The sequence below is a fragment of the Falco peregrinus genome, chromosome 1 (genome assembly GCF_023634155.1).
Source record: "Falco peregrinus isolate bFalPer1 chromosome 1, bFalPer1.pri, whole genome shotgun sequence".
NCBI lineage: Eukaryota > Metazoa > Chordata > Aves > Falconiformes > Falconidae > Falco > Falco peregrinus.
In genome coordinates, this window is record NC_073721.1 from 109,875,764 (window position 1) to 109,902,146 (window position 26,383).

General features: G+C 38.5%; 1 protein-coding gene across 6 annotated transcripts in view; it reads left to right on the forward strand.

The window, feature by feature from the left end:
* Nucleotides 1-26,383, forward strand: part of OTUD7A (OTU deubiquitinase 7A) — a 146,841-nt gene that overhangs the window by 63,087 nt on the left and 57,371 nt on the right. For 5 of the 6 annotated variants that reach the window (XM_055814774.1, XM_055814780.1, XM_055814785.1 and 2 more), the window contains exons 4-6: nucleotides 3,986-4,117; nucleotides 17,400-17,558; nucleotides 20,483-20,637. In XM_055814774.1, the coding sequence (XP_055670749.1) occupies nucleotides 20,553-20,637 (85 nt within the window). In that variant the 5' untranslated portion in view covers nucleotides 3,986-4,117; nucleotides 17,400-17,558; nucleotides 20,483-20,552. The remainder of the gene's footprint in view (nucleotides 1-3,985; nucleotides 4,118-17,399; nucleotides 17,559-20,482; nucleotides 20,638-26,383) is intronic. The other variant, XM_055814776.1, reaches the window with a different exon arrangement.

A 26,383-nucleotide genomic window follows, 5' to 3' on the forward strand; every position in this document is an offset into this window, starting at 1 on the left:
CCACTTCAGTTTTGCTGCATAATGTGTCTGCGTGAGCTCTTTCCTGCTGTAGCTTATTTAGCTGCTGTGTACACTGAGCTGATATGCTTACTGTTGAATTCCAGCAGATTATGTGAATGCCTGGCAAGCTAGGAACTTGCTATTCTTTGTACGTTATGTGCATCTAAGGACTTGCTTTTTGTACATAATCGGAATCTCAGAAGTTAAATTCTGCTGTTATTTTTAGCATACTTGTAAGAGTGGGCACTTTCCTATCAGTCTGTCACTGCAGCTATGGGGCGAATGCATTGGTGGGATCAGTATTTTTAAGGGGAATGTGGAAAAATGACCATAACATGTTTTGCCTTGATGTGAGGAACAATGCAAAGCGAAAAGTAACAGACAGTTAGGCGTTGTGTTTAAAATAGCAGCTGGATTGTCTACCTCAAGGCACGAATATGCTGAAGACTCCCTTAAAAAAGCCTGTACTGAACTCTTGATGTGTTGACTATGCACTTGACATACAATTAAGCATTTGAGCTTTTCTCTAATCTCTGTGTACAAGAAGATAAAGGATGCTTGGAGAACTGTATCAATAAGACTATTTATACAGAGCTCACAATGCTAACGCTTTTGATGTCATTTAAGCTTCTGCCTGCATATCCCTGTCAGCTCAATGCATTGCACACATTTTCTGAGTAAAACTAGCATAAGACAAGAAGGGGAGAAATGTGTTCCATTTCTCACATGGAAGAACCAATAGTCAGGGTAAAGAAGAGTTTTTTTCTAGCTAGAGGAGAAATCTTTTCCTTCTTCAATAACTTGTGACAGACTATAGAGATTTAGGAGATAGATAAAACAAGAGATGTTATGCAGGGGTTACAAAGAGATTTCAAGTGATGAATGTTCAGTACAAAAAGAAAATCTGTCTGTGCTAGTACTTCAGACTGTGCTCAAGAACTGGTCCTCCAAAAAGTAGATCATCAAAGTGCTGCTTTGCTCTGGGGAATAACATAACTGTAAAATGTGTCCGCAAGAAAGTGAAACATTAGCCAGTCAGATCTTTTCTAGATGAACTGTGGACAGATGCTGTTGATCAAATTTTGTATCATTCCCCCACAGTTTTCAACACAGACATCTGTAGATGTGGCAGAGCTACTTTCCGTAACTAGAATGATAATTCCTTTGATGCTTGTAATTTCTGTTTAAGAGGACCAACATACTGATAGTGGCTGCCTTTAACATAAAAACCTCTTCCTTCAGGTGATCTTATTACTACTTAAATATTATTGCTTCTTTATTATTAGAGAGATCTTTTCCTTCATATGTTGCTTGAGTTAAATGAAGTCTTTGCAAAGAACCACTGAGCAATGTAGCTGTAAGTAAGGCCTTGTTCTGAACCTAGAATTTACACTGAAGAAGCCTGGTCTAAACAGAAACTAAGCACAAAGTGCTGTTGGCCGCCTTGGCCACCTGGGCACACTGGGGGCTCATGTTCAGCCGTCAGCCCCCCAGGACCTTTCCAGTTTCCCAGCCCCCTGCCCCAGCCCGCAGCTGCCTGGGGTCACTGTGCCCCACGGGCAGGGCCCAGCACTGGTGGAACCTCACACAACTGGCCTCGGCCCATAGGCCCGGCCTACCCAGGCCCCTCTGCAGAGCCCCCAGCCCCCCAGCAGGTCAGTGCTGCTTCTAGCTCGGTCTCTTCTGCAAGCTTACTGAGCTTAGATCACTTGATCCCCTTGTCCACATCATTGAATAAAGTGTTAAACAGGAGTGGCCCCAGCACAGAGCCCCCGGGAACACCACTCGTGCCCAGCTGCCACTGGGGGTAACTCCATTCCCCACTGCACTCTGGTCTTGACAAGCTGGCCAGTTTGTTGCCCAGCGCAGAGCATGCCAGCCCGGCCACCAGCAGCTGGTTTCTCCAGGAGATGCTGCGGCAGACGGTGCCAAAGGCTTTGCTGAGGTCCAGGCAGCACCCGTGGCCTTTCCCTCACCCACTAGGTGGGTCATCTCGTCATAGAAGGAGATCAGGTTCCATCAAGCAGGACCTGCTTTTCATAAACCTGTGCTTGAGCTCTTGCACACTGTACTATCAAATTAATGTTCAGTGAAACAGATGAAAACTAAAAAAAAAACACCCAGAAAACTAAAATTTGTGAAGCTGCAGTGTGTGTGTGTGAGAAATGACAAAAAGGGCTGAGCTACACGCATTTCCTTGTGCCCTAACAATCATAGTATCCATGGTAATATTTCAAATCACTTATTTATGACAGCAAACTAAAGGGAATAATTTGTAGTGTAGTTTAAATGCTACATTGTGATTTGCTAAAAAGAAAAACATGTACTGCAAGCACATACGTTAAGTCCTCTTTCAGCTGAAGTAGGTCAAGTGTTGGAACTGGTTTATTTTTCTGTGCAGCTGATGTACTGAACAAAACTGTAAAAATGTTTCAATCATTGTTTGTTAATATGTAGCTGAAAAAAGGTAGATATGTTGACTGTTTGATTATTTCCACAGCAGTGATAAAACTCACACCTCCTTAGCAGAAACATCATTGATTTTGAAGGCTGCATAACAGAGGTTTTTGTTACTTCTCCATAGCTAATAGAGTCTCTTAGCGTAGATATTTCAGTTTGTTGACGTGGTAAAAATGACAGTATTGAGGCATATTCACATTTGATAGTTATTTCTATCCCTTGCAGTCAAAATATCTATGAAAGCGTTAGAGCTATTAAAAGTTACTGTTGTAAATTGATGACAGTTTTACAGTTGTGTTTGGTTGATTGGTTTTTTTAAATTTTTTTTTTAATTCTGTGAGAGTGAGAAAGATGAGGGTCATAGGCTAATGCAGTTTACTTCTACTTTTATTTCCTTTGCAATGTATGAAATTATTCTTTCCATGTTATTCTGAACTTTAAAATAATCTGCTTTTGTATGAGGTTATCTGTGTTACATTCATAAGTAAGTTCCAGCAAAGAACTGAAGGTTGATTTTTTTTGTTCAGCTGTATGATTCTTGCATAAAAATACATCACAGTGAAGGAGAAAAAAAGGCTAGGAATCTTATGAAATACTATATATTAGCTCAGAAACACCTCCTGTTGCAGCTGAGTTGTTATAGACAACTGGGATTTTTTGCATCAGGACTATTATCTACTGAGATTTGGTTATTTCTGTATGTATTCTAGGAAATAATGAGAAATATTATAATGTTCTGTTTTCATACAATAATTTTTACAAATTCCTAAGATTTGTGGACCTTGTTATATTTCTGCCAGTTCTAAAGGCATTATTGTAAGGAATGTTTTCCATGATGAAAGGTTTTGGTCAGATATCTTTTAAATCCTGATTTTGATAAGGCTGGGCTCAGTTACAAGCGCATGGGTTTTGTGAATGGATTAAAAAAACAGTAAAACTGATTGTAAGTGCCTTTTAAAATAATAAGGTGAAGCTTATAGTAATTGGATTACGTATTTGCAGGCAGCAGGACTTACAGAGATAGGAGTACGTTATATGAGAAGGGAAGTGCTGTTTCTTTTAAAGATAAATAAATTCCATGTAATAATGTTCCTTCTTTCTTCATGTGTTTGTCCCTTTTATCCATGAAAGAAACCGGCTGTGTAAATTGAGTCTTCTGCATAACTCTTCACTAGTTGCCTTAGATTTTGGTAGCTTATGAGAAGAAAAACTTCCAAAGGTGTATTAATCTTAAGAAAGAGAACAGTTAGAAGAATTTTGAAGTGTGAATTACCATTTTCACATAGGATGGCCATCAGGATATTTTTGTACTTTTGTAATTTTTTTTTTTTCCTTTAATTGCCTGGCTTGTGCCCAAGTAACCTTCTCAATGCATATTATTGTATATGGTAATTTATCTGCATTGAGAGTAGTATCCATTAGGCTCCTAAGGTCAAAGGTAATGTTTTTTGCCAGTTATTATTCTTCAGATAGCATAGAGTAAGTATGATGATTAACATACTACTACTTTTTTTTTTTTTTCCAGATTTCTCAGGGGACAAAATTTTGCTTATTCATACCTTCTACTGTGGCAAAACCGGATTATTTTCCTCACCAAAAACCAGCAGCATAATGCCCATCTCTCACATGCCTCAAGGAACTCTTATTTAAAGTCTAGGTAAGTTAAAAACTTGCTTAAAGGTAACTTTAATCAGCTGTGTGTCTATTTACACCTTAAGAATAAGCAGCCTTAACAGCAGAACTAATCTTAGCAGTCTGGCTTTTCAGCAGCAGCCGTTTGTTCTTAAATGCAAAGTATAGGAGGAAGTAACTTGCTCTAAAGCAGAGGCTGAACTGCTTCCTGACCACTGTGTGCCACCCCTCCGTGTTCTGCCCTCTCCCCACAGCCCCTAGTAAGAGCTGACTTGAGTACACTGCACATCAGAAGCTATGGGGTTATGCATGAGCAACATGATTGAAAAGATTATCTGCATTGTAAATGAAGACTTAGACTCCTGTTGCTATGACAATTAATTTTAGAGTTGCAATGTAGAAATAGGGGGCTTACTGAAAATGTAAGAAACAGCAAGTGGTTAAGCTGGTCTTCGTTCTGTTGGTTGTTAAGTTGCATCATTTTGTGGTGCCTGTAGGACCAAGTGTTTGACTTCTAATGCAATGGAAACTTGAAAAAAAAAAAAAGAAATTCCATGTTATGTATATCAAATAATGGTTACTCGGACATACTGTTTTTTATGTACTGAAGTAAATTTTATGCATGCGGATTATATGATATATATTTTTGTGAAAGAAAACTGTGTTAAGACTTTTGCCCAGCGTACCTTCTTTATTTGAAAGGATGACGTTTGGAAGAATGTGTTCAATATTTGGAAATAGTATCTTCTTGTAGCGTCAGGAAAAATTTATAAATGAGGAAAATGAGGGAGAGAGGTAAGGAAAAAATTCTGGATGAGGAAAAGATCTAGCTTGTTCCTATTGCTTCTGTAGAGATATATTCTAATGGAAGAGATGCATGTTACTTAATGAAACTGCATTTAATAAGAGGCCACAGATTAGCATTTTAAAACCTAATTGTTCTATTTCCAGTACAGTATAATACTGCCTACTTCTTTGTCACTTTCCCAGATAAAAGAATAATTGATATTTGAATTTGATTTAAAATGAAGATCTTTGTTTTAGGGAAATTCCAATTTTATCAGTGGCATTACATTTCTCTCTTGCACTGCTGCTTTCTGCCAGAATACAAATAACATAGTGTTATGAAAACCCTCTGAAGCTCCATGAAAATACATTTGTAAAAATGTGCCAGCAGAACATCTGAGCAGATGAATTAATCTTCCTGCATGTGCATCTGACATAGGACTGGTGCTGTGCTTTTTGCTAGGCTGCCCTCAGTGATGAAGTGCAAGTAAAAGAGCTCTCAGTTGTCAGTGTTACCAGTTTCAGAATATTTTATGGGCACTCATGTATTTTAAGGCATGGGATGTCTCTAACTTTCCATAATGTTTCTTTAGTTGGAGTGTGCCATAGCTCTAGAACACAGTGTGATCTTCTCAATTTTTCTTTTCTACTTTCTTTTATCTTAGCGTCCAGTAATAGGTTACAACCACTAATTCTTAAACAAATTACTTCAAAAGATGACTTAGTGGTGTGCTTTATCAATATATCTAGCTTCAATAAACAAATAAGCAAATAGTAGATCTTTTATATAAATAGCATTTTTGAAAACTGAGATGTAGCTGCATTTTTAAAATACTTCCTAGTTGGTCCCTGAACTTCAGTGGTATTCTTCCTAGAACTGAACCTGAAGTAGTTGAACAATTCTCTTCTCTTGGATAACAGCTCTTCTTCGATGGTTCCCATGGGGGTTAGTGTGTTGACTGAGGGCTCTTCAGTGTAGCTTCCCTTGTTCTCTGTTAGTTCGGGGCTTGTCTGCACAAGATACTGAGGAAAATTGATGCAAGTTAACTAAGTGTAGGAGCTTAGAGAGGGCAGCTTAAATCCCAGCAATTCTCTGTGTGCACATTCCCATTCATGATTAGAGTGGCCTCCAGTGAATTTAGTTTAATTCACTTCAAAGGCAAGATGAGCCAAACCAAATTAAGGCCACATTTTTATTCCCAGATGAAAGTGTGCAAAGGAATTTAATGGACATGGACAAATCCAGTTAAATTAATTTGGGTTAATTTTCCTGAGGTCCATTGTGTAGACAAAACCTTAGTAATAATGCCCGATTAGAGCTTTTATTTTTCTTGTTCTTCACCTTTTGTTCCTATAACTCTGGTGTTTTGTACTTTAGAAGGTAGATTGCCCATAATTTTACTAGTCACTAAATGTTGTCCTGTCTTACGTATTTTAAGAGCCTAGATTTTATAATTACCATATAAATACCCTACTGTGCCATCAGGTCTAGTGCATGTTACCTTTTGTTAGATAGTCATCATAATTTTTGCTGCTTTAACTAATGACTTTTAATCTATCACTATAACTGTATCTGCTGTCAAGATCTTAACCATCCAGCCACTTTCTAAAACACTTTTTACAGATTTTGCAGAAAGGGGTGGTTATTATTGCAAATAACTTGTGACCACATGTCCTTTCTATAATGTAATTATGCAGTGCCTGTTAACGGAGTGATTTGCCATTCTGGTGGTAGAATTCAGTCAAGTGCAGCTGATTGAATGGAGGTAGATGAAAGATGCTTTCATGACTTAGGAGCTGGTCTTCCTACCTCAGTACAGACTGAGGAGCACTTTGATAAGCTTAAATGGTATGGTTTGTACAGTATGTTTCCTGAATAATAATTTGTTTCTATCATTGGAGTTCTGTGAGCAGTATGGGCTTAGTTGTAAAAAAACAGATTGTAAAATTTAGGTCCACTTCATCTATGATGAAAGTGTATAATATACATTTAGTTCTATGGGAGATGTTCTTCTGACTGAGAAGTTAAAAACTGGCTTTCATCTCAATATTCTTGGCAGCTAAAAATGGAAGCTATTTGAAGATAAAGGTCTATTTAAAACAAAGCAGGTGCAAAGCTGGCAAAGTAATCAATCTGGGGTGAATACAAAGTATAAAAGTAAAATACTTAAGAGATACGCTCTCTTTAAAATTCTGTGCTAGGGGAGTGAGCGTAAGCATCTACTCTTAACTTCAGTTAAGTCTATTATGATCTCTGAGATTTGTTCTGAGAGTGTTTGGCTTAAGCAGCTTTATGCTTTATGTGAAAAAGCTGCCTTGTGTCCGGTGATTTACAGTCAAATTTGAATTTCTGGTGGACTGGAGTATCCTGCTTGCAGGCAGCATCAGTGCCGTGCAAGTTAGGGCAATGCTAGAGAGATTTTGCAGAAGCTGAAGGCCTGAAATCTCTGGGAACAATGAAACCACTGCAGAGGGAGCCAGGACCTCCTGAGTGAACAACAGGTGTGGAATATTTCCTTGTAACCACGTTTGTTGTTTGCCACTCAGTCACTTGAGAGATACGTTTGTTAGGAGACAGAGTGAGCTTCTGTTTGAATGTGTTTATTGGGACACTGCATTTTCCCAGCTGAAGTCATCGTGTCTAGGAAGAGCCTGTCTTGAGAACTGAAGAATTTTCTGGAAAAACTTGATGTCAAAATTTCTGTTCAGTTGTTTATTTATGGCCTTGTGCAGTCTTGACAAATTAAGGTGAACATTTAAATAAACAAACAAAAATCCCCAAGTATATTTCAGATGTGATTCAGGTACCTGAATATGCAGCTGGTAAGTATTATAGGTAGAAAGAGGTGATTCAAGCACCTTACTTACATGTGGATCTGTATTGCCATTTTGAAAGCTCTGTATCAACTGCCATAGCCACATTTCATGAGAAATATGATGCTGACCCATACACTTCTGGAGCAGTGGCTGAAACCCAGAAGATACCATGTCGTATCTAGAGTAGCACTAGCTACAAACCTTTATGTGGCTGAATGAATTTGTGTGGTATATTAGACAGTGCAGTTAAGTTTTACCTTTGCTTTCTTCTCTTTGACATAACTTTTCTCTGAATCCCACATGCTTGTTTTCATCCTTCCAATTACTGGATCGTGGTAAATAAGTAAATAAAACTGAATTAGAAGTCTGTACACCTTTCTTCATATAGCTAGAGCTGCTGTTGAGTAATCTCCTTTTAAATTTTGAGTTGCACAGTGTCTTACACAGCTGTCATCAGTCAGGCTGGAATTTTAAAAGATTCCACAGTATGTAGCTTCTGCTTTGGAATTTCTCTGAAACGGAGTTCTTCCTCCTGGTTATTTTTTAGTTGATTTAAAAAAAATAATGGTCATGCTTTTAGGATGAAGTGCTATAGTCACTACTAATACTTGTTAAAAACCAGCCAACAAACAAAGAAATGAAAAGAGACCAGAAGAGGATTGTATATGAAAATACACACCTTTCAAGAAAAATATTTTCCCCCTTTTTCTTTCTTGTTTGTTTTTTTTTTTCTCCTCCCCTCTGAGAAAGGTAGGCATTGCTGAAATTTCCCCTTTCAGAATTTAAAGTTCGTGTTTCTCAATTTTGACTTAACCTCAGATAAATCTACCTTAGTGATTATGTTGTACTATATAGTAGTACAAAAATAAGCATTATTGATTTAGTGTAGTCACTGTAGTAGTGGATTGGTGGGCAATATACTCATCTGCAAATGACACGCAGCTTGTGGCAGTCTAAATACTTGGTTCATACTGACACATAAAAACCTCTTTGAAATTCCAGATAACAGCAAATCTCTGGTAAAGGTATTTGTCAAATTGCTGGGCCATTTAAGTTCAAAGGACTGATAAAAATGAGAAAACAAACTATTCTTTCTGCAAGCAGTAAATTTAATTATCAGTATACAAACACATCAAGAAGAAGATTACTAAGCAAAGTGCAAATTTATGAAGGGCCATACAGAGGTTCTCATCCATTGGTATTTAAACAAATACAGATCCTAAACTGACAAAGTTTAAACCTTCAGGATTAAAGAAACAAACCACGAACAATGAAACAATTGTCAAATGTGAGGCTAATTCAAACTAACATTTTCAGAAGCATTTGGAGGTTTTCAAATAAAAAATAGCGTGAGCATTTCAGTAGAGAGATTATTCAGGTAGCTTCTTTTTAACTTGTAACAGTGTCCTGACTAGAATTATTTCCTTTTCTGAAAATTTGAAGTAGACTAGTATTATTATTTTTAACTATCCATCAGTAGATGTTGGCGTAATTATGCAGACTTTGGGCAAGGAGCTGTGTGTGGCTTTTGGAGGAGATGGTTACAGATTCGAAACAAACAGCACAAGAACAAACTTCATAACTGCATCTGCATTGTGCAAATGCAGGGAGATTGCCTGATTTGTAATCTGTAATGCTCTCTAGTTCTGTAAACCAACAGACTATATGAAGAAGCAATATTATAGTCCATTTATGACTTCCTAGCATTATAATTTTCACACACATGCAAAAAAAAAAAAAAAGGTTGACTTGTGTTCTCTTACAAGCAGGGCTTCACTCCAAGTTAATGTCCACAACTAAATACACACTCAGAGATGGCTACAGGCGTCAGAAGCTGGGCAGGTCTGTAAAGCCACACCTGTACTGTCAGTGACAGAGAACCATTGTGATGATGTAGCAGGAGAATAGTCAGTCGTCTTGAAACAGGCTAGATTTAAAAGTGGAAAGGTACCTGCAGCAGACAACTTTGAAGTGTTAACACGGTGTTATCTTCCACACTTCTGCGTCTCCTTCACCCAGTGCATGATCCCAAGTGGCATTTTATGGCTGATTGGGATCAGCAGTTACAAGTGAAACATGAAGGCCAGGATTTGTACCTGTACATCATTTTGTAAATTTCTCTAGCTTAAATATGTTGTAATGCTTCAAAAGAAGATAAGGTGACAGAACAGCTCTGGTCATCCATACCCAAACATTCAACTGTGCTGGATGGTACCAGCAAGATTTTACCCTAGTGCAAAATAAAGATAAATAACAAGGCTGATAGTAGTGTGTTGGAACAAGCCTGTGCGGTTTGTTGAGGTGCTAATTTAAAACTGACGGGTGTTTTGTTTTGGTTTTTTTTTGGAGGGGGGGTTGGTTGGGCTTTTTATATTTGCATTTATGTATGGTGCATTGATATAAGTAGTAGTCTTGTCTTCTGCCACCTTACTAATCAAAATAAAATATCTTTCTTAGCCTCAACTATCATTCTCTGAGCATAGGCTAAGAGTACAAAGAAGTATTGATTTAGGCTGTTCCTTCTGAGTCTGAGAGGAAAAAGTACATTTCAGACCAGTGAGCAAATTTTACAGTTGGTAAAAAAATACCATGTCTTAAATGACCATGCTGTGGTCTGTCAGCAGAACACTTCTACCCCCAGCTGTCCCACTGTCACGTAAGAGAGCTTTTGATTTATGAAAAATGTTTTTTTAAATCAGAATTGTAGGAAAGGATCTAAAGACCAAGGAGAGTGCGAAGTACTAGGGAAACGAAGGGAAAATGTTTTTATCAAAAGCCATATTTATTGCTCTTACAAGTAAAAGGCTACAACTGTTTTTGCATAGTTACAGTCCAGGTTGCAAACAGCAGTTCAGCTGGGCCCCAACTGTAAGTTCCAGGCAGAAATTTGGACTGCACAGCAGTGATGCAGGCTGTGACGGAATGGGGATCATTTTATTGCTAGAGGGAAATAAAGAAAAAACTCCTCAATCCTCTCATAGGATACTTGGGACTTGTAAAATTCTTGGAGAAATGCCAAGGCAGGTGATGCAGTTCAGTAGCAGTTGGTCTGTCACACTGCCTGGGGCACCGAAGCAGCACAGTCTTTTTCTCTCTGATTTGGGTAGGGTTTTCAGCATGGGTTTAAAACTAAGCCCATGGTTCTGTGGGTTTTTGAACTGCTGCTACAATGATTTGCATAGAGGTGCTTTAAATGAGTGCGACTTAATATGTGCTTCCAGTTTACACCTTACATTATTACTGGTGCAATAATGTAAAACAGCAATGAAATTTTCTCATTGCATATACTTTGCTTAGCTCTTTGGAAATTCATTTTTCTTCAGTGTTTGGTATCTTGAACCAGTAGTTCTGTTAGAATTTGGAGTCTAATATTTTAACAGTATTCTTACCCCTGTAAAAAGTATTAATTTTTCCTTTCCTGCCGAAAATGAATAGCAGTCTAATTGGCAGGGAACAAAACAAGACATATGTTCTTGGCAAATAGCATTTACTTGCCATTCAGTTCCTTTGAAATGTAGAGAATTGTAGATGTAGAGAAGAACATTACTTTTATGAGAGGTGTTAACACTTCTAACATGTATGTGTTTACCATGCCCGCTTCACACCAAAAACCCTAAATGTTGTTATATTTTTAGTGTTGCAGTCATATACTAGTGTTTGTGTTTGGTGTGGTTTTGGGGTAGGTTTTTTTGTTTTTGTTTTTTGTTGTTGTTGGTTTTTTTTAATAAAACTACCTGTCAGATTTATAATCATCATCAGCTTAGTAAAATGTGTGAATTCCTGTAGCTAGTGCTTACATGTTTTACCACTAGAGTGTTAGTTTTAAAAAAATGGGTCAAGTTGTACAAAGGAAAAAACCCTTCCAACTAAGCTTAGTATGTTGTTTAAGCTATCACATATCCTATTATTGATACAACATATTATATCCTCAATATTTACATACAAAGATAAACATTTGCGATATAGTCTGTATTGTAATATAAGCTGCACATTTGTTTATTAGAAAATCAGAAACTATGCCGAAGACTTATTTCCAAAGAGACAATTTGTTCTTATGCCAGTTCTTCACATATAATCACTATGACCTTTAAAAAGGGATTATAAAATACTGCTGTGAAATTAAGGTGGTGTTTTTCACTAGTGTAAATTAGTGTATAAATTTGCTTTCAGGAAGAATCTCACCTTTAATCTTCTGATGTTTTCCTTGCATCTGTACCTAAATCCCATCTATATGTGTATGTCCTTTTACAGAAGTAAATTCTATGCATGTGTGACTTGCTTACATAACTTTCCAAGTGGAAATTATAGAGAAAACCAGAAAAGGTTCAATACAGATTTTTGTCATCTAGAAATTGTTCTAACATTGCAATGAGGACAACCTTATTGCATTGCCCAGTGAGAATAACCCCTGGAAGAGTTTCCTGGAAACTCAGCTTATTTGTTAGTGTCAAAAAAACAGGCCACAGGACTGCAAGAAAACTGCCCATTTTTTTAAAGTCTGGTTTCCTATCACTGCAGGATGTTGTACTTTACCTTAGGTAACTATTTTTAAAAATAATTCAGTACTTTTCCCCCAGCTGCTAAGGAAAGATTGTTCCCAGTACTTCTGTCACTGGGAGCCCCGTCTTTAGTTCCAGCCTGTGTCTGCTTGGGACTCGGTGTATTTCTGAAGATCAGTCTCAGTCCAGTTCTCAGCCTTGTTTCATTGGCTCTGCAATCCAGGCCCTTCTAGTGACTTGTCCTAAGATAAAACACTTAACTTCTGATGATCTGTAGCCTTTCATTTTGCCTGTTTCAGTCTGAAGTGATCTCTCTGAAACCTGTTACTGAACTTGCTTCAGTATTCCAGAAGGGGCTTTGCCAACATCTGACTTCTGGTTTTACCTTCTAGTTTCATTTTGAATACTGGAATACAGAAACACATCTGTATGAGTAACTGTTTCTCATTTTTTTTCCCCAATTATATCTTGGACATGTATCTGACTCTATCCGTGCAGAAATAAAATAAAAGCATAGTGATAGAAGGCCCCAGCTATTCAGGGGAACACTGCAAAAAAGCAAGTTTGAAGCATTACTCTGAATACAAAAAACAAACTGCATCAAGGTCATAGGGTCATAGCGTGTTAAATAATGTTAAATTTAACACAAGTAAAGTGTAGGGAGAAATTTCATGTTGGAAATAAGGTAGGCTTCCTATAAGTATTCACAAGACTTGTGTCTCCATTGGTGCAAAAATACTAGAAATTCAATATCGTTCCTTTCAGCTACTCCTGGCAGAGCATTATCTTTCTATACTTCAGATTGGTCCTTTAATATTTAATCATGTTTTACCTAGGCAACGAATACTCTGAACAATTAACTACTCTTACATATACATGGTATTCCTACCAAGTAATCTGAAAAGCTGAGTGCCTACATTAACTAAGAGTTCCCTTAAAGCTGGTGTTCCCTGCCTAAACAAATCTTCTGTAACGGACTTGATGGTTTAATTACAGTTTTTTCCTTAATAGTTTTTATCTTGTATATGAACATTTTGCAAAGTGTTATCTATTGAAGAGTGGGAGCGGCTTTAGAAATTAAATAACCACATAAAAACTCTCGAGCTTACAAAAAATTAAAGTCTCTGTGAAACTAAGTAAATACATTTTGCAGGCAGAAAAGAATGAGAAATTATACAGCCTGAGCTCAAAAAGTTTAAATGCTTCACTGAGAAATGGTCTTACTTAGTGCATCAGTTCAATTTCATAATATTGTCAAGATTGTAGAATTATGATATTTGCGATCAAACATGGCATTTCAGAAAGAATTACTTTCAAAGTCTGGAGCTGTGCACAAACACAGTCTTTCTGCCTGACAACCAAAAATGCAAGCGGCATGCACATTCAACACACGAGTGGGCTGCACTTAGCCTGTTTATTGCCAAACCAGCTGAGAGGAATCAGTAATCTTAATAGGTATTTAGCCTTGTCACAATGCAGGGAAATTAAGAAAAAAAACAACTGTGTGGGGGGACTGGTTTGATGTTAGTCTTTCCACTGGCTTTCTAAAGCACTGAGACTAGGCATGTTATTGATGGAGCTTATTTCAGCCTTTCTTTGAAAATTATGAAAGTGAAAGGTCTTTGTTGCAGTTTGGTTATTATGTCTTTCTGAGGATTTGTCCACTGTGCACTGTTTTCTTTCTGTTCCTCACTTCTGTTTTGTCAGCTGTTTGTATTCTGGACGCATGGGATTTGTTTTAACATACTTGCTTTCTTTATTAGTTAGCTCTGTGCATCTGTTTCTGCTTCTTTGGTAAAAAAACTACCAACCCACACCTTCATGTTGTTTAACTGGGTGAAGCTATTTGATTTTGAAGAAGTCAAATTTAGATTCAGATGAAGACTGCTTCCAAGTATGGCTCAGTTTTGAGAGAGGTACTTAAAGGAAAAGAAAAGATCAAATACAAATGAGTTCATATTAAATTGATTTCAAGTCCTATTAAACCATCTTAACATTTAGAAGCAATCAGTATCTCTTTTTTTAAATACTTTACAAATGCCTTTTCTTACAATATGCAACAAATTACCCCCTTTCACTGCCTTTTGTATTTGCATTGATAAAGAAGAAATTATTTAGGGAAGAAATCTGGCTAGAAAGTGAGTGAAAACCAAGGTCTTCATTGTGTTTTGAGGGTCAAGAATGTTCAAAATGTGGTTTGTGTCTCATGTGGGACACATTTGAGAGGAAAACTGCAAGCTGGTGTGTGTGTCAATGCTGTTAACCGCAAGGGGAGTGACACGTGTTGGCAGGTGGCTATAACATGGATGGTTGTGTTAGGTCTCCTCCAGGTGTGTATAAGTGAAGCGTAAGTTTGGTTAATGCTTTGACCAGAGCAAAGGGTGTTGAGATGGGTTTGTAGGTGAGGAGAGACTGTGTTCACCTGGTAATAACAGTAAGGTCAGGCAGCCACCTGGCTTCTGAGTCACTGCCTCCTCCTTTGCAATTTATGTTCTTTTTTTGCTTAGTAGTTTTCACTATTCCATCTGAGCGGGTTTTCAGAGCTAATAGTAATTTTCTGACAAAGATAATATTTCTTTGAAGACTTCTTTTTTGTTTGGCAGGGGGGATGTTGGGCTTTTCTTTCTCTAAGTTCTAGAGAGCTGTGAAAACTACTTCCTCTGGGGAAAAAAAGTAGTGCTAGTTCAAATGTGTACCAGGAGGATCCTACTAACTCTGCTCCTTGCTTTCAGAGTGTAGAACATGCATAATTCAGACTTTTTGTAAGTTTTTCTTCAGGGTGAGGTAGTACAAGTAACAGCCAGACCACCTGCCACCTGTGACAATTATGACTTCAAAACAGGGTAGAGGGATGATGTCTGCTGCATGAAAAAAAGAAAAAATAGTTAGTACATGGTTAGTAGCTAGTACTAGCAGTAAAATATTGTGATAGTAGGAAAAGTAGCATTTGAGATTTGGAGAGGGTTTTTGTAGGGGTATTTTGTTTGTGTTTTCGTTGTACTATAGCTGTTAATATTTTTGGGTTTGGTAGCACCCCACTCAGTTTTTAATGTTTCAGGGACTTTGTGAGGCCTTACCAGCAGATGAGGAATGAGTTTCCACAGCTGGTTGCTTCTCACTTGCATGTGTAGTTGTCTCTTACAACATTGGATGTACTTAATTCAGCACTGTTGCAATTTGGAGTTTGCATGGAGATGGTGCAGGAGTCCGGCCCCAGTCAGCACAGTCCTGTAGATCTTATTTCATTTTGAGGTAATTCAACACAGCTAACCAGTGCTGGGTTTGTTCTGTTTTCTTTCAGTTTTAACGTTCATTAACATGTTTTGTCATTGATTCTTCCATCTTTTCAGATGCATCTGTCTGGATAAACACTATTAATCTATGTTGTGCTGTTAATTTAAGGTCTGATGAGTAACAGGAAGAATTAAATAGCATGGATATTTTTGTACAGGTGCTCTAAGCACAGCTGCAGGACCCAGAGCCTAGAGAATTATAGAGCATAGTGCACAGGCATTGAGGGAGATTTCAACTAAAAAACTTTTTCCTCACACTGTCATGGATTTGTAGGGTCTGGATTGGGTGTGATACCTTGGCACCCAACGCAAGACAGGTGTTTTCTACCTGTACAGTTGTTTATCATTATATAATGTAATGTGGCTAGTATTTTATTTAAATTACTGTTTTTCAGTAAAACAACAGCAAGCTTTATCTCTGGCTCTGTTGCATGTGAGCTGTGTTTCCACCAGCTGTCAATGCACAGATATTACCATTTTTCTATATAAAGAAATTTCTGCCTTACCAGAAAGAACCTCTTTTGTAGTAAAGATCCTTGCAGGCAGCTTATATAACCTTTGCTGGGATGAGTTAAGAATTAAATGTGTCTGTTGACACGGTTACTGTATATGTTCTGATGATGATGTAATCAAGGGGCAATTTTGAGGGGATGGGGTGGTGTCATAAATGCAGAAAGAGACTGATTTTCTGCTGTTAAAAGGATAGCTTTTCAATACTACTGGTGAAAATACTGAAGTAATGCTGATACTGAGACAACTCATGAAATGACTTTTCAGACTGACATGCACTTCAGTTTTCCAAATTTATGAGCAGTCTGGCCCCCACACATAGTGACTGTACTTGAGTGCCCAGCTGGTACATTTTAATTTAGCAGTCATCATACTACTGAGTCACTTTTGATTATCTGAAATTCAGTAATGCTTTGTATCATTCACCTGAAGTAGGTTCTTTTAGCTTGATCCATATGTTTTCATCCTGCTGGTTAAGACTTATTTCATTCTTTTTCCAAGTCACTAAAGAAATGAATAGTATTCAGTTTCTGGTGATCTTTTTGTAAGGATGTTAGTGCTGTTTAGTACAGTGGATCCATGTATGAGTTGTTGGGTTTTGGTTTTTTTTAAATAAAAGTAGCATTTTTGTCCTGCATTTGCATTGAAATATATTCAGTTGCTACAAAGCTTAGATGCCAACTTTGGCCATAATCCATTAAAGTAGTTCTCTTCCTGAAGTGTCAGCGCTCCTTTTTTAACTCGCCTCCTCAATATTTCCAGCTTTCCTTCTGCTACTACTTTTTCATTATGTTACATTTCAGAAGTGTTTCCCTGGTCCAGTGGGATCCAGATGTCCAGTTCACTGGACTTGCTCCAGTATGTTCACGTCTTTCTTGTGTTGGGCCACCAGAAATGGACCAGTGCTCCAGATGAGTCTCAGCAGGGCTGAATAGAGGGGCAAGGATCGCTTCCCCTGCCACCCTCATGCAGCCCCAATATACAGCTGTATAAATAGTATACAAGCATAAATGTAGAAGTGGTATAAATCATGGTACATTGTAGGGGCCAGAAGACTGTGAAGTGGGTAAGATTAGTAAGAGTGTAATCTGCTTTGATACTGAAAAATAGGTAATTGTGTAACCATAGCCCATACACTTCCAACTTGTTGGGGTAAATTGGGTTTTGCAGGCAGTCCTGGCGGATGAGGCCGAAAAAAAGACCCCACCTTCCTGGGGCAGAAGGTAAATGATGTTTGTATTTTACCTGAGATAAGTACTTGCAGAAAAGGGCAATTTCTGAGAAAAAAAAGGCATTCCATTTTTAAGGTAAAATATAACCAGGTAATTGCACGTGGAGTAGGAAAGGAGTGTGTTTCATTTGGGGAACAGTGAAATCAACTGGTTTCCAATTTTTTTCACAGTTTATTTCTCTGTAGCTGTCGTACAAGCAAGAGCCAACCAATATAATCTACTACCAGTAGGAAATCTCCATGCTAGTCCTTACCCTCGGCACGTGGTAAAGTTCCAACTGAGCCTGTGAGGAGGAATTAACGGGAAAAAAATCTAATTCATGTTCAAAGGTAAACTTTGACTGATGATGAATAACAAGCATGAAAGTAAAACATATGCTTCTGAGTATGTTGTGTATCATTTAACTTCATTGTTTCCTTTGCCTTCCACTAGTTTTGCAGCGGTGCAGGCAGGATAGAAGTACAGAGTTAGTGTGTTTTGAATGCCAGCTGTCTTTAATAGCTTGTCTAACACCAGCTATTCTTGAAGTGCCTGCTTTAATTTTTACTTGATATTTGTAGAGTATATTGCCTAGAAGGATGGCTTTCACTTTTCCAGGATCAGAAAAGTAGGTAGAAAATGCAGTAGGGCATATGTATTTTGTTAGCCATGCATTTGGCAAGAAAGCCTCCTGTGCTGGACATTGTGTCGCATTTCACTTGAGTCAAAACACAATCTGCTTCCTAATGGGTCCCCAGGTGACTGTGCCCCCAGCAGAGTACCCTGGTAAGATTGCCCCCACAGACCGTTTAAAAATAGTAAAAACTGTACAGTAGCTATAGTGTTGGTCATCAATAGATGACCGTACAACAAAATAAAACAATAAACCAAGTAAAACTTATAAATTACTGTAATATCAGTGCCTTGTTTTTCCTCTTCCTTTTAAAATCAGCCTTCTGCCTTCCTGTGAAGTAGGAGTGTTTTTAGAGAGCTGCCACCAGCTTGGCTGAACTGTGGGTTCTTGCAGAGTCAGCTGGAACTGGTGGAGCCCCCTCCCCACAGAGGGCAGCCCTGCAGCCCCTGGTACCAGAGCCTGGCCACAGGCACCCGGTGCAATGATATATTGTTGGGGTGCCGGTTTTCTTGTGGTAGGCTGCTGTCGCTGTGCCTCAGGACAAACAAATTCTTCCAGGAAGGAAACCTCCACTTGTGCAAAAAAAAAAAGTGGTGCTTTTGTCTTATGTTTAAGTGGATATTGCAATAATAACTCTTTTAGAAAGCCCTGGATAGGTGGCTGGGTTGGGTTGGGTTTTTTTGGGGGGGGCATAGTGAGTTAGATATAAAACCAGTAAAGGCTTTTGTGTCCCTGGTTGTGTTAATTAGTACTCTTAATTGCATCTCAGAGGAACAGGGGTGGAATCCTGCCAGACCCTTCCTTTCTGCCTGTTCCAGCAGGGCATCAGTTTGTCCGAGCGTTTATACCATGTGTGTGTTGCAGGTGTTTCTGATATGGTTTTGGGGGGGGGTAGCTTCTCCACTGAAGATGTAACTACAGCCAGTCTTTCCACAGTTGGTACCTTGGTGTCTGTCCAGTCCGTTACCACCAGGGTGCTGGCATATGGTGTCAGCGTGTTCCATACAAACTTCCGCCACATGACCCACATGCACTGGGTTTTGGCCAGATCTTTGGAGGACTGGTTGTTATCCAGGTTGCTGTAAATCACCTCCACCACCACTGATTCCCTCAGATAATGGATACCTTCCTCAGGGGTGGTCCACTTGCCTTAGTAGCCTGAGGGAATACCTTGCCTTCGTGCCTAACAGGAGCTGCCTCCAGAGCTGTGGATTGTTGCCTCTTTTCCAGCCCCGTTGCCGATTCCCTGGTCCTTAGCCAGGGCTGCCAGCTGCTGGGCTTCCCTACCCTCCGATTTCTGACTGCGGGCCTCAGTATCACCTGATCGCTGTGCCACTGGGGTAATGTGCCCGCCTGGCTGACAGGCGTAACCCTTCCGCAGATACACAGGGAGCTTTCAGAAACGGAGGGGCCATCGTAATGAGGCAGGAAACATCGGCCCCGGAGGAGGAGATGACATTCTTAATTTCCGCAGGAAGTTGCTCCTGGAGGAGAAAGCTGTAACTGTCAACTGACTCCATGAGATGATTCCCAGAGTACTGGGATGGCAGCAATACATGGGCCAAACACCAGATTAGACTCAAGGCTAGTGCTTTTGTCGTAGCTCTCAGACAACAAAACCTGAAGTGATAACACAGCAAACAGCAAAAGCTGAAAGTGACCATTAACAAATCCCAGAGTGGGATGTATAAAGACCTGGAGTTTCCAACCCCAGCCAGCAGCTAAGCACCTACCAGCTGCTCACTCGCTCTCCTCACCCCACAGTGGGATGGGAGAGAGAATCGAAACAGCAAAAGCAAGAAAAACCCCGTCATGGATCACGATACACTCATTAAAGTGAAGGAAAGAGGGGGGGGATGGGAAAAGCAAGTGACGCCAAGACGATAAGTCACCACCACTTACCAGCAGACTGATGGCCAGCCAGTTTCTGAGCAAGGGCTAGTTTGGAAAGACTCTGCCCCGGTTTTACTGCTGAGCATGATGTTATATGGTCTGGAATATCCCTTTGGTCAGCTGTGGTCAGCTGTCCTGGCTGTCCTGCTCCCAGTCTCTTGTCTACCCCCAGCCTGGTCACTGGGGGGGTGGAGAAGGCCTGAAGCTGTGTAAGCACTGCTTAGCGATGACTGAAATATTGAGGTGTTATCAACACCAGTTTAGCCACAATTCTGGCAAATTAATGAAGAAAATGACCTCCATCCCAGCCAGACCCAGTACAGTGAAGAAACTATAAATTACAGAAGTGGTATTGACAAGGCAAATACAAGAACAAATACTGATCTCTGTAAGGCAAAAGAGCTCTAGGCTAGCCAAACATTTAAATACTTGCTAAACTACAGTGTATGAACAGTGCCTGTGTTTAGCTGGATTGGAGTCTTTGAGTTGCAGAATTATTTACAAGCTGCACATAAGAAAAATCAATAAAAATCTGAAATGTTAAGAAAGAGAAAACCTTGTAGTGTGAGTGATCAACAGCTTCTAGGCTAAGGCAGAGATGGATGACAAATACTGTTTATTTTAATATGCTGTAACTTGAATGTCTTAGCATTTGTAGTAGTCATGTTTGGGGAAGAGAGGAAAAATGTGGTTTACATCCATTTAGGGTACATTCTAAAGTCCTGTTGCTTTTTCTCCTTGGCACAGATGGATGCCTTCTAGCTGACCAGTGAGTCCTGCGGCTGCTGCATGTCTGGCAGCATCTCTGAATGATCACATGACTCTTGATATGGATGCAGTCCTGTCAGACTTTGTTCGGTCCACAGGGGCAGAACCAGGTCTGGCAAGAGACTTACTGGAAGGTAAGCTTTCAGGACACAAAAATTTCCTGTGTTCCCTGCTTGCTTAAAGCAAGAACCAGCCGTAAAAAGAAAGCTCCATTTATAGAAACAGACATTTCTTAGCATCTTCACTAGTAAGTCAGCTCTTGAAATAAGCTGACAGTAGACTATACTAAGGTAGGTGTTTTCAGCAAAAGTCTTAAAATGTTCTTAATGTTAGGTTGCTGTATTTTAGGTTATTAACAGTCATGCCTTGCAAGTGTATGTGCCGTGGAGGAGGGGAGGGGGCTTTAGCTTGAATTTTGTAATTTTCAGCATCCTGAAAATAGTTGTAAATGTTCCGGCTTACTGTGCAGAGCAGCTAAGTTTAGTCTGAAATAGTCTTAACTGTGATAGAGAAACCAGAGATATTTTGGGGGCCCAGTGATTAATATGCGTACCTAAACTTCAGGGTATGGGAGTCAAACGACTAGGTTGAAAAGCATCTAAGAAGCCATATCAGAGAAATAACTAGGTCTTTATTTTCTTGTAGTAGTTTTAAACTTATAGGCTTAAAAATGGAAAGTCACTTGATACTTGAAGACATTTTGTAGTAGTTATTTTTGTTCATTTCTTCTTATGTGGGCTAACAATTGTGAAGGTGGGAGTTAAACATGAGTAGGCAATACCTATGTAAATTGCAAGGTGATTCTGTGGGCTTGATACATGCACACTGGACTTCTTCCCTGAAAGTTGTTTTCTGTTTCGGTTTGTTTTGTTTTTTTATATTAATATGCTTTAAGAAATGGTGTGTTAAATTAAAGTAACTACTGAACAGCCACAGCAGACTTAAAAGTATACATCAGGGTATATATATCCTTTTTGTGAGAGCAATTTCACTTTATCATACTATGCTAAAAGTTTTAGATTTTGCTATAAGTTCTTTTTCTTATTCTGGATTTTTCAGTAATAAGGAATGACATACACATAATTTTATAGAGTTTCCCAGGTCATCTGTGTTACATGTAATAAAACCTTAGAATACCTAGCTATGGGTACCATCATTGGCTCACTATATTTAAGAGATCGCTGTTTTGTCTGACTGATTTGATCAACCTGTCATTGTAGCCTAGAGTCTGTCTTTGTCTGTTGGTCTTTTTGAAAACGAATATGAGAAGTTTTTTCTTAGCAATACCAAGACAGATTGTCAGTTATTGTGCTGATAGAGTATTGCCAAAATTTGAAGAAGTGTTCCTACATAGCAGAGATGGTTTAGAAGAGCTACTTAGCTTGTTTTCCTTTCTATAAAGGATAATGCTTCCAAATAAATTTAGAACATTTTAGAATTTAGAAAATAAATTTAGAAAAAAATTCTGTTTTACTTCTTATTTGTTTTGATGAATAAACTCACACCATATATATTAATAAAGATATATGCAATAAACAATTATTCTGAACAAGCTAATAGACATATGCACCTAGCTCAAATTATTTCCTCCTACACAGGAATTTATCAAAGTAAAAGGGATTGTTGGTAGTTTTGGACAAGATGCGCTCACAGCAACATTTCAGCACATGTAGTTGTGGCTGCATTTGGTGTAACAGCTTCTAACACTGGCCATGTGTTATGCTGGGGGACAGTAATTGATCCAGTGGTTTCTCATGTGTTTAACAAAGACACAGGAGGAACTGCTGCCTTTACACCATTACAACTGTCTTTCATAGTTGTCACAGTGTGTAGATGCTCTGGGCTCTGTGAACGTCACTGAAACTCATGAAGTAACTTCTTAAAGGTAAACAATATTCAGAAGAGCAAGCCTCCACGCCATGGTGCACAAGGCTGTAGCAAATGTATTGCACCTGGTCTTGGATTGATGATGTCTGTATAATATCTTGAATTCAGAATTTGAAAACAGATGTGCACAAACATTTTTGAGAAATTTCAAGATTTGGTTGTAGTTTGTAGCCCCAAAATGACTGTCATAGAAAACCTTGAGCCAAAAAAGCTTCTTGTATAGACTCATTTTCATGACATCATAAGTTTTGGCTAGTTCTTTGAGGGTCCCATGCCCTTCTCTCTTTCTGATCTGCTCACAGGTTTTTATAACTTGCTCAGACTGAATGTTCATGAAATTCTTCTACGGAGTGTACACATCTTTTTCAGAGCCATTTCTAATACTCTTTCTTTCGTTCATCTTCTGGGGGAAATTTCCTGAATTTCACTACCCTGGAGACAATCAAGGATACCAGTTTCTGCTCCTTATCAAATTATGTTACTGTATTAATTGTTTTGTTTTGATTGTCCTGTAGATGTATAAGGATAGTATTATGCACAATATTTGATGTTCTCCCTGGCAACAAATGAGTGAATTAAATACACACTGACTGTTGTACAAATAGCTAAAAATCTATAGATTGAATATAGATTTTCTAAATTGCCAGAAGCTGTCCTAAATATTGGCTCTGTTGATGTTTGTATACTCTACCTGTCCCGCTGGTAAAATCCTTGCAGTTTTTTTTCTGTTGAACTTCATATTGAGCACACCTACTTGTCTCACTAAAACATTCTGCTTTTTGTGCTTGATGCGTATCTTCAAGAAAGTGTCCGTTCTTGATTTGAAATGAAGATAGAAAGAAATTTTTCAAAAAGATATATATACAATCATACACATATATTGGTTCTAATTTATTTGTGTTTGGTTCTTTCTGCCAGCTATTATTATCCTAAAATAAATAATACTATAAACTGATTGCTTTTCTATCCAATTTTGATAAGCTAAACATGTTGAGCTCTAAGATTCACTTTCTGTGTCTCTATTTTCTCTACCATTCAGAAGAATGTATACAGAAATGTTTTGGCTATTTTGGCACGTATCTTTCTAGTGCAGAGATTGTTGCTTTGCAATTACATTGCACATGCCACTGATTGTATCTTTGGCCAGGTTTGCTTTAGTATTACACAGGGAACTTGTGGTCAAGTCAATGCTCAGTTTGCCATTTCAGTTACCAATTCTAGAATTCTGTGCAGTTGCTTACCTGTTAAGTAGTTCAGATTTCACAGACTTAAAATCTTAACTAAAGGCATTATTTCAATGGTATGAGAAACTTTGTCATGCACATCTGAAAATGGATGTAAATGCAGACTTTTTCAGCTGCATCAAAATTAAAAATGGAGTTTTCTTAGTTCTGTGTGGAAAATTAATTTTTTTTTCATTACAGTGCTAAGTCTAAATTTAGGAAAAACCTTATATGTCTAGTCAGCCATTCATTGGTGGATAAAATTGCATTAGAAATGGCTTAGTTTGTGTCTGTCCAGTGCACAATTTGTGATTCGTTCCTCGGCCAGTTGTAGGTTACTTGCTGTTCGCTGTTTATGTGATACAGCTTTGGGAATTTACATGTACAGACTAGGAAAGGTTTGTGGAGGCAGAAAGGGCTTAGCACCTAATGGCACATAGACCTACACTTCAGTAAGTCATCTGTCTTATTGTTTGAGTTTTCTTGAGGCTTTTTTCTGTTTTTTTGAGTGTTGTAAAGGAGCTTCCTTCCATTACAGTTTATTCTGATAAATTGTTGATTGATAAACAGCCCATTTCTGCTGTTAAAGAAAACTTTTGAAACTTGAGATTAGAATCTGATATGTCATAGACCTATGTATTTTGATTAATTCTGTGATTATTTTTTATTAAACTGTATATAAATATTTCAAAACTGAGGCCTTTTTCCAGCTGTTGAATATGGCATTGCCAATATTTATGACTGGATGTATTTTATAAATGCACGCCATTTGTGTTAAATAATAATTTAGCATAGCAAAGAATGTTAGATTTATAGTCATATCGAGTTGGGTAACTGGTATATTGTAAAGGATAGATTATGCATAGTTTTCAAGCCGAGGTTTTGGTTGCACCAAATGGTTTACCTTATTACTCATATGCATCGACTGAAGATATACAATCATATGAGTAATCAAATTTATTCTGCTCTCTGATGGGCTGTGGATGCTTTAGTAACTCAGTTTAATGAGACCTTAGAATGACTTTGTAGCTTTAAAGTGTGAACACCCCTCTCTCCCATTTCTGCCCCCGTTCCCCCCCCACCCCTTGCTTTTGAACGTTGCAATAACTGGATGCCCACTTTAGGATGAGAACCCAGGGTAGCTGAGATCATGAGAAGAGTCCTTTCATGGGGATTATGTACAGCTCACCCAAACAGCATCTTATCTCTCTCAGCTCTAAACTCAGAAGGCTCTCATCTACCCTTCTCTGTACTAGTATAAATTTTTTTCTTGTGCCCACAGTGTGCCTGCGTGCCTGAGCAATAGCTGAGTGAGCTATTTCTGGGCTGACTTCTCCAGATGATCTGTCTCCACATCGGAGTCTTTTCCATCAGAAGCTGTAGGACTTTTTGTCTGCTTTGCTAGTTGCTGGCAACGTCTTATGCATAGAACACTTCATGCTTGGTTTTGGTTGCTTGTTCTTGGTACCTTTCTGTGCTTCATATACTGAAGGGCTTTTCCTCCCTTTACTCAGCACTCCTTGCTTTCTTTGGCTGAATGCTGTCCTGGACCACCCAGAATACTTCCATTGTGCTTCTCAGTTGAAGAACAGCTTTCTACCAGCCCTGCTAGATTTTTAGCTACTGTTATGGCTGAATTATTAAAATGGGAAGCACAGATCTTTCAGCTTGGTTATGATTACAAGACTTTGCAGTGTTCATCTTTGTTTAGGACTCTAGGGAGCACACTTGATTGATAGCTATTTACACCTTTGTCTCTAATCTTGCAGAGACTTTAAAGTAAACACCCAGCAGGAATTACCTTTTGAGAGCCTGCACATCTAAAAATAAGTGTCCTCAAATTCATGGCATCTCCAAGACATCATAAATCCTGATGTTTTTATGTTAATAATTATGAGTCAACCAAGGAATGATTAATATGTCCCTATGCAGATAAAAGGACACCAAAAGCTATTTGCTGACTGTACCAGACAAAAAATAAAATCGTGGGTTGGGGAGAATATATGAGCACCACATATGTCAGCGAATTATAGAGTGGAGAGTGACTGTGACAGTTGCTTGGCTCTCCAAGTAGCATTTGACTCAGGGGACATGGAAACTGGATCTGACATTACATAGTGTGATAGTTCAGGAATCAGATATGCTTGAAGCAGATCACTTTCTATCAAAAACATCTGCTACAGACCCACAGACCTGAGGTGTTGTCTCTGTGCACTTTCATTCAGGAGGAAGGAAGACTGTAGAAGTTTGTCTGTCTTCCAAAAAAACCCCATGACAGTTTTATTCAGTCAGCCTGCCTGAAAACTGAAAACAAGAGCATTCCCATCACTGTAAATCTTCCTCTAACAACCTTTCATATAATTCCTTGAGACAGAACATTCATTTTGAACTAGAAGTATCCAAGAACACAGTGTAAACCTCTGTATATTCTCCTAAGTTTAAAACCACTATTTAAAACTGCATTCAAATCTCACATTGAATCTTGTTCACCAGGATAAGATTATTACCAATTCTATTTCCCTGTATATTCTTCCAGTATATATTATCCCTATTTGGAAACCTACGGTTGTTGATATTATTGTGCTGTTTTCCATGAGGAACTTAATAGCTATAGGAAACTAGATGGTTGAAGGCAAGCATATACGTTAAAAAAAGGATACACGTTGGGGTATAGAAGGTCATAGGTCATTCCATATTACTGTAAAAGTATTCTTCCATTAAATGGAAGCACTCTGTGTTTTCGTTGACTGGCCTCATTTTTGAAAATAAG